Below are 13062 nucleotides of genomic sequence, written 5' to 3'. Positions count from 1 at the left end.
GACTAATCAATTGATTGGAGTGCTGAAATATCGATAGCGAGTGAAAACCAGTAAATAAACCAATATCATTTATCAAAAACTCGTGTGTTGGTTCAGTTTCTCTCTACCGTCATAGCGTTTTCCCGGTTTCTTCCTCAGCCATTGAGGATCGGATCCCAGCGTCCGCTTTCCTACTTTGTATTAGTTCAGCTTGTGCTATTCATATTTCTTCGTGTTCGTGTTGGGGTAGTAATTAACAATAACATTGTACAGTCAACTGCACATATATCCAAATTAATTGCAAGCTGCTATTACCGCGCCATAAAGATCTAACTTAACAATATTTGCAGGAAAATTGTTACTTTGGAAGTTTTTTTATAGCATAGAGGGTAAATGAGTACGCAGATTACCTGATGGTAAGCAAACACCGCGACCCATGGACACCGACAACCCGTTACGGGTCACCGATGCGTTAATGGCTTTGAAAAAGCGATAGACTTCTTTCTTGAAGGCCTTAATGTCGAACCTATTGGGAACACCGCTGAGCGAATATTATCCAAATTATATTTTAATGAAATTATAGTTTAATTCATACTATAATATTATATAGAGGAAGATTTGTATTTTTGTTTAAACTCAAAAACTACTGGAGATAATGGGCGAAATATTCAGGATTGGTGCCATAGGCTACTTTTTATTGTGGATTTACCCGAGCAAAGTCGGGACGAGACGCTAGTTTATATATTATTAGGTAAATCTACCCGAAAGAAAGTGTGATCTACATCAATCATGGATCAGACCGGAATTAAAATATATTAATAATTGGCAGTAGATATATTTTTTTTAATTTATATATCCACCCGCTTTTAGACAGTCCATAATTCAATCAACATTATTTTTTCTACAACATATAGCGTGTTATTATGAGGAAAATTCGTACATTAGTGCCGTTTATTGAAGAAGAAAAAAGATATGTTTACATTAAAAATCAATAAACAATTAATTAGATACCTACCTGTATCTTTAACAGAATAACATTCCTTTGCAACAAGACACGATCACACCATAATTAACAAATTTCACTTAACGCATTCCTAGCACTAATTTCCCTCGTCCACAGAAAATGAAAACAATGTTTATTTTTCTTTAAATCTATCACAAATCGTACTGGCCGCAAAATGTAAAACTGTTATTTTTTTCACGAACAAAAAAAGTGAATCTATTTTCGAATATCGAAGTTCGTTGTGATTCCACATTTAATTGAACATCAGTGCAGCGCGGTTATTCGCGGTGAAATGACCTAGAGAACTGACTGATAGTGGCCGATGCGCGCGCGCCGGTGTGCGCTGAGCATTCGACACGAAAACAGTTCATCGCCTAAAAGGTTTTGATACTTTCGCAAGCATTTTCTCTCCACTGTTTTGAAGTTTAACATTTGATCCGTTTGTTAATATATGTTCAATAAGGGGCGCGTATTTTTCAACTATATGAAAATCTATGCATTAAAAATGATAATAAAATTGTTATTGTATATTAAGAAGTACTGTTCCCGTGGGAAAATCACGTATCAAATATTTTTGAAATATATATCCATACTATGTTTATACACACAATAAACATAGTATGGATATATATAACAATAATATTTGATACGTGAATTTCCCACGGGAGCAGTACTTCTTTAGAGATTTAAAGTACCCTTTGTCGTTATCCGTACTACATACATGAAAAATGACAGTAAAATAGGTTTAGCAGACAAAGCATAACAAACAAACAAATAAACTTACTTTCGCATTTATTTAGTCTGGAAGTTGGGGTTGTTCAGTTCGGATTAGCATTTAACATGGATTGTGAAAATTGGATGATCAAATTAAAAACTTAAAAGTATCAAGGCTGAACAATCGCAGTATTTATCTCCGGTCGATTCCACACACAAGAAACGCAGCCTGTCTATGTTTAATGTCCGCTAATAAGGCCGCAACACAACACAGTTTACTAATTAATTTCTAAATAGGAACTTAGATTAATCTCAATATAAGTTTGTATAATCATAGTCGCGTGTGGTTCCGCCCTAAAATAGATCATTCCGTATGCTTATGTTGAGCCGCACGAGGCGACTAAGAGACATCGGCTTAGCTGATATGCGACGATGACATTCCCATTGATGACATTTCCATTGACGATGACATTCACGCATTTTTAATATTTTTATTCAGAATTGGAATCAGGCGGATACCCAATCGGATCAAGTATAATTGGGTTTCATACGAGAATTCCATTATAGCCTAATTTTATTCTTTTAAAAGACAAGTTTATAACTTGATACTTTGACGATGAAGTGACGACTCGGAGGCGAAGTGGTAAAGTGCTTGCCTCTGAACCGAGAGGTTCCGGGTTCGATCCCCGGTCTGGTTATGATGGAAAATTATCTTTTTCTGATTGGCCCGGGTCTTGGATGTTTATCTATACATTGTATTTGTTATGAAATATAGTATCGTTGAGTTAGTATCCCATAACACAAGTCTCGAACTTACTTTGGAGCTAGCTCAATCTGTGTGTTTTGTCCTAATTATATTTATTATTTATTTATTATACTGAAATTAGAAATTATATTACTGAAATCACAAATATCATTACGGAAAGCGTATCAAGAACAGTATGTCACTGGGCAGAGTGCATCCTAGTGGTAAAACGGGAATGTAATAGTGTTTGACATAAATCATAGAATATAGCGAATATAAAATAGAATAGATAAGAATTAAACTTTATTCACGATCATTTAGTAAGTTCTAATTATTTATTTTGTACATGCGCATTAGGTATGCATCCTGTTAGGTATGCATATTATTAAAACAAAGTCCTTTACAGCGTCTGTTTGTTCGCGATAAACTCGCAAAGCTATTGCTCGGATTTTCATGCGGTTTTAACGAATAGATAGTGTAATTTCTGAATAAGGTTTAGGTGAACAATTTATTACGATTTTACCCGAGCGAAGCCGGGACGGGCCGCTAGTAATTATATAAAAACCGATCGAGTGCGAACTAAACTCGCGTGAAGAGGGTAACGTTCAAGTTATACAATTCTTATAGATTTCTTGTTGCAAGCAAATGAACTATATTTTTTTTTGTATTTTTTCCAAACTACGTAGTACTCAAATAAAATAAATAAATAAAAACTTTATTCAGCCAAAACAGTTGTTACAATTTACAAATATTACGTTACAAATCTAGAGGTAATATGACTACCTGCAATAGACCATCCGCGAATTATACGACATCGGTCTGTATCTCACTGACAGCTTGCCACTGGAGTGGTATATACAAACGAAATTATTTCTAATAACATCAATTAGATTATACATTGGCAAACAGAGATATTAGTCTAAAAATTGATTTCCCATACTAGAAACAATCTGATGTCATGGGAAATCAAAGGAAAATTCAAAAGTGAATATTAAAAGGTCTTATGTCTAGTATATAGTATATAATATTTCCAACTTTACTCGAAGTATGCAGAAAAACAACAGTGCGTAAATTTAAAACCACTTCTCTCGCGTCGTCTCGTCGCATCGCGCGGCGCTTTGTCAATGAAGACGCGAGGTGAAAATAGTCAAACTCGCTGTTTTCTGTGCCTTGGACCGTCATCGTCCAGTACTAATAAGGCTTCTATTCTATAATGCAATACTGAATGTGGACTAGCATTCCGAGCTGGCTTGTTACATTGTCCACAGTGTTGTGGTGAACCTGGGGTATTATTGAAGGGGAGTTGGTCCAGTGGTGGACCTGTGATTGAAAAATACCAAGTTCGAATTTTTATTAACATTCCTAAATATCTGTATAATTAATAATTTCTTTAATTATATCTTTCTTTTATATTATTAAATATATTAAATAAATATATATTAGGACAAATCACACAGATTGAGCCTAGCCCCAAAGTAAGTTCGAGACTTGTGTTATGGGAATACTAACTCAACGATACTATATTTTATAACAAATACATATTATATATCCGGGCTAATCAGAAAAAGATGATTTTCCATCGTGACCCGACTGGGGCTCGAACCCGGGACCTCTCGGTTCAGAGGCAAGCATTTTTTTCAAAGTATAAGCTTATGAGCGCTATGTTAGTTGTACTATATTGGAACATATCCTAACTAATATTATAAATGCGAAAGTAAGTTTGTTTGTTACCTCTTCATACTTTATCCACTGAACAAATCTTCTTGAAGGACATAGGATATCTTTCAGCCCGGAAAAATAACTGCTTCCGTGGGAAATTAACGCGGGCGAAGCCGCGAGTAAAAGATAGTTACATGTATAACTATTAAGTAACATGATAAGTTATTTCCTTGGGTTACCACATTTTCAGCGCTCACGTTTCGAGCTAACATTAAAATTCACCCCGCCTCCAGATCACATCTGTTGTCGAGTACAACATCCGTGATACGCAAAAACATATTACTTGCAGATAATATATGTAAGCTGTTGAAAAGTTGGTCTTCCATAGCGATGGTTAGCAATACAACAATTGCTTAAACTCGATTTTTGGTTGCCCATATATCATCGACGTCTTCCTTACCATTTCCTATCATTTAGGGTCAGCGTAATATAAAATCGTATAGTCCAAATCGTCTCTAATTCATCTCATACTTGCACAAAACTAAAACTGAAAATCCTCGGTGGCGCATTGGTAAAGTGCTTACCTTTGAACCGAGAGGCTCCTGGTTCGAACACCGGTCGGGTCACGATGGAAAATGATCCGGGTCTTGGATGTTTATATATCCCATAACACAAGTCTCGAACTTACTTTGGAGCTAGCACAATCTTTGTGATTTGTCCTTACGTATTTATTTATTATTTTTATATCAAAATCAAAATTAATTTCTTTGCATTAAATAGGGTACAGAGTACAGTATATTAAACAGTGATCACAACAAGCCTATAGCTATATAATCAAGCATGCGAATGTGTTTGTGTGGTTGACAATTTAGGACACATGCAATCAGATTACTAAAATTCATATTAAATAAAAATGTACTGAAATCGATTGAGCTAGCAATTGTTGAAATACCATCATTTTGCAAAGCATTCTCTTTATTCGTCTGTTAAATAGTGTAGTGAAGTAGGAGCACGGAAAGGGTTCCTATAAATATACTTTTATTTCATCGTAAATGTAACTTTGTAGATGTATTTTGTGCGCCTATCGGAATGAGCACTTAGACGATCCACATGATGGACGATGGATGGATGGAGGTGAATATTTCCAAAAAACTAGTAAGAAAACTGAAAGATATTGGAAATTGTTTTGTTGCGCTTGCCTTTTAACTAACCCCGAAAATAATCACGAATCACGAGAAGTCTGAGAGTCCTGAATTTTATCATTCCATTAAAAAAAACAGTACGAAAACTGAAAGATATGTTTTGAAACTATAGAATTTTATGTAAATCTCAATCCATTATTCACGAGTCCACTGACTCGATCAACATAATTTGCAAAACTAAACAAGTTAAAAGTTACAACGGTTCTTCAATATGCTATAGGAGCGTCCAACTGTTTTTATTCTGTGCAATATGTATTTTGTTCTATCACTTCGACTATAATTCCATTCCAAGTGAGTGGTACAACGCTACACAACATGTATGAGTGATTGATATTGATTATGAAATTTAGCTGAACTCCAAATTATTCAAAATAAAATAATAAGAACTCTTTTTCACTACCACTATTTAACATCAACATCAAAAATATACAATGGAACTAAATTCAAGTCTATAAAACAAATATATATTTACAATACTTACATTTTTATTTGAAACATTTTGAGTGGCTTACCCCATACTAGCTTAGCATTCACAAAGTTGAAACAGATAACTAAACGTTCTACGCAAGTTTCTTGGTACTACCAACGGCGAGGACGAACTATGGAAAAAATCAATTGTAAAACTGCGCGCCTTCGAAGGCGAAGGCGCGCAGTTTTACAACAAACTACCGTCTGACTTAAAAAATGTAAACTCATTTAATACGTTTAAAGTTAAAGTTGCGGAGCACCTATATTGTAGAACATTATTAATTGGTTTGATAACAGTAGCATTATGAACTGATGTGAATGTGTTATTTGAGTGCAGTGTCACACACAAACGTGTCGAAATTGAATAAATATTCACTTTAGTTGAATACGACATTTTTTGAGAATAAAATATGTATAAACTCGCTTTCGGTGAATGAAAGCAACGTGAGGAAGAAGATATCTACTTCAAATTCAAATTCAAATTCAAATTCAAATTCAAATTCAAATTCAAATTCAAATTCAAATTCAAATTCAAATTCAAATTCAAGTTCAAATTCAAATTCAAATCATTTATTCAGAAATTAGAAGTCAATCTTTATATTTATAGTTATTTCTCACAAGCTACGAACTACTGGCATTTCGGAACGACCACTGCTGAGAAGAAATGCCGAAAGAAATGCTTCTTCGTGTAGTGCCTCTCCATTACTGGAGGTTGGCCGTGATTTCCGCAAACTTCTCCCTGTCCATCACCAGACGAAACAAGAAAGAAGTTACAATAATGTGTGAAAAGGCAATGGCTAACAACTACACAAATATTGCTGCGAAAGTCGTTGTATACGTTTCATTCCACATAATATGATGAATACCTAAGATGTATGGTGATTTGCTAGTAGGTTAATTTTGAGTTTGAATGATTATAATATTTTCATGCTAATATTAACGTACTCTTTTAAAACACAAATACAAAACGAAACAATGCAAATAAGAATCAGCCTTTATAAACATAAAGTTGAATTTCCCATGCAGTGTAAACTAGATAATTTACCATTATAAGTGCATCGCTGGACCATTTACAAGGTGCCGTAAACGAGCGTCATTATGGTTTATTTCGCAGAGATTAAAGCCGAAATCGCAATTTGGATTCCGAAATATTCGAGCTGCCACATTTAGTGTTACGCAAAGGTAAATAGATTTATGATTATTAATGAGGTACCTAGTAAATTAGAGTCATGACAGTGATGTTAAAATAACGTTTTTGGTTTTTTTTGGTCCCTAACAGCCGTGTACCTATCGAGATAGATGCCTAAGTGTACACTATGCGAGCTAAAAAGGGCGCTCATCAACTTTTTCCGTCTGCGCACAGCCGTTACCTATATAACTTCTAAAATGCCCAATTGTGTATTATAAGCTGTAAAAACTACATTTTTAATCAGTTTCACGTGGTGAGAGATATATATATATTTATATTATGAATTTTGTTAACGCTTGACCACAATCTAGCCAGATATAAAACAAAGATGAGATCTAGTTTATTACACGCAAACTTAAACAATGCCTCACTCTTGAAGATTGTTTGGATTCGAGAAATATCGACGCGCAGAGATAATTTTAAATATTAGCACTTCACTAGGAAAAAGTGGTGATGAAGCCGTGGTGGTGTAATGGTTAAGACGCCCGCCTGTGGATCGAAAGATCCCAGGTTCGAATCCTACTCGTGCCACATGAGTTTGTATACCGTATCTGACTCATGTATAGTAGTTTTCATCGACCTCTACTTACACTAGTTCTTCAGAATGAGTAATTAGATACATATCTATTATATAATTTGTTTTTTTTTTTATAGTATGTATTTTATGTCTCACTGCTGGGCAAAGGCCTCCCCTTCTATCTTCCTAAGGTCTCTATCCTGAGCCATTTGTTGCCAACCACGCCTAAACCTGTCCAAATCATCCCGCCATCTCGTTCGTGGTCTAACTCGACGCCTGCGCCCTTCGGGAATCCAATTTGTGGTGATCTGTGCCCATCTGTCCATTCTGCGGCATTCGGCAAAATTAATGATTAGAGAAAAATAAATCAAACGATTTATTTTAAAAATCTTTAATAATACTCTTACATCTCTTTTGTATCTAAATACAATATTTACAAACTTAGGTACAAAATTAAAACAATGTCACATCGGTCATGTTTGTCACTGTTACCAACATATTAAAAGTTAAAAAGACCAAATCGGCAAATTGTCTAAGGCAGTGATTTAGCTGATTTGAGTATTCAAAAATAATAAAAGCTTTACTACTACTTACGACTAAGAAAATTATCTAAGGCTGTCCCAAAAATACACAAAAATATTAATTTTTAACTTCAATAATATAAGTTGTTATCGTTATACATATAGTAGAAAATATACACAAAAATATTAATTTTTAACTTCAATAATATTAGTTGTTATCGTTATACATATAGTATGAAAAAGTAGGACTGGAAATAGTGCTAAGTAAACATTTACCTTATTATGAATCATTATATACTTAGAGGTAATTTCGAATATAATGCATTGAAATATTGTGTAACTTTGGGAGAGCACAGAGTCTTATAATTACGCCTTGTTATTTATTATATAATTATAATTTAACAATAGATACTATAAATCTTCAAAAAATAATGAATAAAAAAATTTACATTATATCACACGAATCTCGTCTTCATCGAGACAATCGAACAAACGCCAATAAATACAAGTTATAAAAAAGTACTGTTATTGAATTGGTGGATTTTTAGAGTTACATCTGAGTATAGTAAACACGTTCAAATTAAGATATTTATTTTTAAAATTTTGTTGAGTCTTATTATTAAATCATTTCTATCATAGATACTTTCAGTAATTTGCCATATGAAATTAGCTTTCGTTAAATCTTAGAAGATGAAAAAACATCATCTATATAATTTTGTTTCGATGTTACTAAGTTCATTTAACCTTTGTTTTCTAATATAATACAATATCTGCAATATTTCATCCAAATTAAGTCGGATAAAAGTCGAAATTTGTATGAAATTGACTTTTGATTACCAAATTACGATTACAATATATCTACTTTAATTTGATTAAAATCTTAGGCTAGATCTATCGTTTTGCCGCTGGTGCTTGTGTATGGTGAGTGCAACCTTCAACGTTCTCTGGCCAATCACAGACATTTTCGTTAGGGTTAAACACAAGGTTCTGAGGGCAAGGCATATGGTGTTTCCTCTCACCTTCGCACATATAGTACATAGTGCAATCAGCTTTGTCTGGATGGTACGAGATGTGTCCATCTTCTTCCTCGCATGTTACTTCGTTAGCTGTAAAATGATAATATAAAATTAATACAAGAATATATATTATGTTAGAAGACTTATTATATGGATCGTCTTACATACATAAATCTGTCCCCGGGCATCGGTTGGCCAAAGTTAGAACGTCTTTTGTTGGGAACTGTATCCGTTTTTATAATAAATTGCCTAAATGGATTCTTGATATGCCGGACAAAAAATTTAGAAATTATATAAAAGAAGTACTTTGTAAAAAGGCATATTACAAGTCTGATGATTATGTGAATGACAATAATGTTTGGCTCAAGCATGGTGCAGTATCCTCATAACACATGTAATTGTTTTAAGACAGTATTACGTACGTTTTGTACATTTAGCTTTTTATTTATATATATATTTTGTGTGACAATTTTCAATAATTTTATTGGAAATACAACTTTTATTTAATTTATTTATTCAAATTTTGACATTATTAATAATGATGTAAATTCGTCCTCCTAATTTTTAATATATGTATAAGACCTATATTTGTTATTTGACGTCCTTGGAGAAAAGGCTGCGGTGAAGTTTGTTGCACCGCTTCTTCTTCACCTGCGCTTTGGAAGCCGGCAGTAGACTTAGTTTAAGTAATTTTTTTTGACGTCAATAAGTGATGTATATCATCCTAAATTGAATAAAGAATTTTGAATTTGAATAAAAACATTTTTTCACAAATGTTTTGAAAAACTCACGGTCTTTAGTCGTGTACTGTCCATTAGGGTTTGAAGATTCGTAAGGTCCATCATATTCCAATCTGACTTTGTATCCAGAGAGTTCCTGTTTCATGGCGGTTATCAGCGGGTACTTGCCAGTACCGCACGATCCCCTGAAGTCATCCATATCAATGGACCAGACCATAATACCGCCGAAACCTTCTTCTTTGAGCCAGGCCATCTGTAAACAAAATTAATGCCGTGTTATTAAATAAAAAATTGTCTAAGGCAGTGATTTAGCTGATTTGAGTATTCAAAAATAATAAAAGCTTTACTACTAATTACGACTAAGAAAAATTATCTACGGCTGTCCCAAAAATTAACAAAAATATTAATTTTTAACTTCAATAATATAAGTTGTTATCGTTATACATATAGTAGTATGAAAATTTGGGACTGGAAATAGTGCTAAGTAAACATTTACCTTATTATGAATCATTATATACTTAGAGGTAATTTCGAATATAATGCATTGAAATATTGTGTAACTTTGGGAGAGCACAGAGTCTTATAATTATGCCTTATTATTTATTATATAATTATAATTTAACAATTATATAATTATAATTTAATAAATCTTCAAAAAATAATGATGTTATTAAATAAATAGGAAATCGCTTTCACGTTTTAAAAAATATGGATTTTATTCGGAAGCTTAACTAAATATATTTTCTATCATGTTCTTATTTATTGTTTTGATCGCGTAGACTACAATCAAAAATCAATTTGAGGAAAAAAAAACTAGGTATATTAAGCATTATTTGTTACTTCTGAAAATGCTTTATGTCGAAGCTAATCTCTTTTTCATTTAAAGAAAATGTTTGTTTTGCTATAAGATAAGTACCTCTATATTGCATGTTATGAGTCTTTAAATAAATCAAATGTATATAAAATATGCACCTTTGTCTTCAGCGATCTCTCGTCATCAAAGCCGACCCACTGGTCTTCTCTATAAGCGAATGGCACCATCTGTTCATTGTCCCAAACAAGTGTCGTGTTGTCTTCTCTGAGGAACTCGCAGATCTCGTAGTACGACATGAAACCAGCTTCATTGGTGTAACGTCCAGTTGCGCCTGTTTTTATAAATATTTTATGATAAAAAATGACAATAATTATTAATATTAAGGGATAGGTTCTTGTCAATGGAGTTTCCTAAAAAATAATAAGATAAAATATAGCTTTTCAGAAAGTCGTATTAAAGACTATTGACATTTATGTTTTGTTACATGTGTTCATTATAGTAATTATAGAACTACATTAAAATAATGACCACGGAATTAGTAGATTCTCCGTACTTATTAAATCCTTGATAATGACTGATGAGGATGTTTTATCTATATTAAAAATCCTCAACTTTAACTGCAATCAAGTTTAACTATTTAAAGAAGTTATTATTCTTTTAGATTTTCAGTTTAGAAAATAAAAAATTGCAATCGGAAATTCGACGATTGTAGAAATTATCATAATCAAGCTACAAGTATCACACAGTTGATACAAGAAGTTGTGCCGCAGTAGTAAGTAATTAAAAATTACTTACCACCACCAGAAGCGGGGGCACCGATGTCGAACTGAGTTTCATTGATCAGCGTGAACGACCTTCCGTAAGTTGGCATGCCTATCATCAGCTTCTCTTTAGGAGCTCCTTGGCGCACCCACTCGCGAGCTGAGTAATCCTGTAGGTCGAATTGTTATTATCATTCAATTTAATTCGATGGTGCATACCATGTCTATGCAGGCTGGCATGTACGAAGTTATACTCTGGGGAAATAGTACGGATCCGATTATACCTATGAAATGAACAAAAAGATAAAATATTTTTAACGAAATTGAAACTTTTATTAACGGAGACATGCTATTATTCTTTGGACGTGTTTTTAAACAATAAAGAATAATAATTTTGACATTTATTATGTCGATTGGACATTCACAATATTAATATTTTTTCAATATTGAATATTATTTTTCTTGACTTATTATTTAAATATGTATTAACTATGTAATTTAATTAACTTATTATGACGTATTTTTATCGTTTTATTATAATATTATTATGTATCATACATTATTAATAATAGAAATTGCATTCATATAAGTACCTTTTGAAATTAAAATTTTATAATAAATCCGCCTGCCGTTCCATATTCTTGTATGCGAATACCCGACAGGGTTCATATTGTACCTATTATGTAAACAGTGTTAGCTAGCTAACAGAGAACATATTTTATTTTTCAAAAATTTATTCATAAATTTTACCTACACACCATATTTCAAGTTTGAATAATATTTCTCAAAGCTATATATATAGCTCTAGCCATTCTGAACGACAACTGCATTTTAAACAGTGTCCTTATTTTGCCAGAAGAGTTATCTTACACCAGAGAACTTATGCAATCGAGATATATCGATTAGTGTGATGAATGCAATGCGTCTCGTTCAATTTTTACCAGAAGAACTATCATCATGGGGTGCCATCTTCGAATTGAAGTTTGAAAGTTTGAAGGTCAGCACACGGAAACCCTGGCGGCTTTGGTCCGCTATTTTCAGTTGGTTGTATCTAAGTCCGGTCCAATCCTATATGTCATCAAACCACTTTCGTCGAGGGCGGCCAGGAGATCTTTTGCAAAAGACCTCTTGTCCGTTTTTTTTTTACCTTTATTACTACGTACTTATATAACTTATGCAATCGATATATCTGTATGATGAATGCGGTGCGTCTCATTCAAATTTTAAAATTAAATTCATCTAATTCATTATAGCTAATTCCTCTATGGAATATTGTTTTGAGGTGGTTTCTTCAGAATAACTTACAACTGTTAGTTTCTTTTGGTAGCTAGTAGCACTCTCGAGTGGGAATAGAGGACTGTTATGACCCACTTGGCGTTCCCATTGACCGTGGAAGTCATAGGTCATCACGTTGATGAAGTCCTGTAAATAAATAAAACATAAGTTTAACAAATACTTGTGTATGACTTTCCAGAAATTTGTATTAATGTACAACAATTAGCGTCCGATCGGATTTATGGAAATGATTTTGGGCTAAATTCAAAATCGAAGCTTCGGCTTCAATAATATTATAACTATATATTTTTTTTTAAGAATACAGGCATGCATAAATATAAAACTAGTTTTTTCTGATGGACTGAAAATTTTTACCGGCTTATTGGCTGAAAGCGAAGAAGAATATTTAAAATAGGTATATTTTCATTCGTTTAAAGTTAATACAATCTAAAAATACAA

General features: G+C 33.1%; 2 protein-coding genes across 4 annotated transcripts in view; both read right to left on the bottom strand.

Moving 5' to 3' along the window:
- Positions 1 to 5883, bottom strand: part of mwh (multiple wing hairs) — a 130610-nt gene extending 124727 nt beyond the window's left edge. For 2 of the 3 annotated variants that reach the window (XM_053751273.1, XM_053751275.1), the window contains exon 1: positions 995 to 1291. The gene's annotated coding sequence lies outside the window, so the exon portion shown is untranslated. Of the gene's footprint in view, positions 1 to 994; positions 1292 to 5783 lie in introns of those variants that run through there. The other variant, XM_053751274.2, reaches the window with a different exon arrangement.
- Positions 5884 to 7851: 1968 nt separating this feature from the next.
- Positions 7852 to 13062, bottom strand: part of Cht7 (Chitinase 7) — a 99979-nt gene continuing 94768 nt past the window's right edge. The window contains exons 15-19 of the mRNA XM_053751618.2: positions 12634 to 12750; positions 11363 to 11498; positions 10726 to 10898; positions 9805 to 10006; positions 7852 to 9103 (exon numbers count right to left, since the gene is read on the bottom strand). Coding sequence (XP_053607593.1) covers positions 8889 to 9103; positions 9805 to 10006; positions 10726 to 10898; positions 11363 to 11498; positions 12634 to 12750 — 843 coding nt within the window. The 3' untranslated portion in view covers positions 7852 to 8888. The remainder of the gene's footprint in view (positions 9104 to 9804; positions 10007 to 10725; positions 10899 to 11362; positions 11499 to 12633; positions 12751 to 13062) is intronic.

Source organism: Plodia interpunctella, chromosome 11 (assembly GCF_027563975.2).
Source record: "Plodia interpunctella isolate USDA-ARS_2022_Savannah chromosome 11, ilPloInte3.2, whole genome shotgun sequence".
Taxonomy (NCBI): Eukaryota; Metazoa; Arthropoda; class Insecta; order Lepidoptera; family Pyralidae; genus Plodia; species Plodia interpunctella.
The sequence above is the reverse complement of the archived record's forward strand: the minus strand, read 5'-3'. Positions and strand labels throughout refer to the sequence as shown.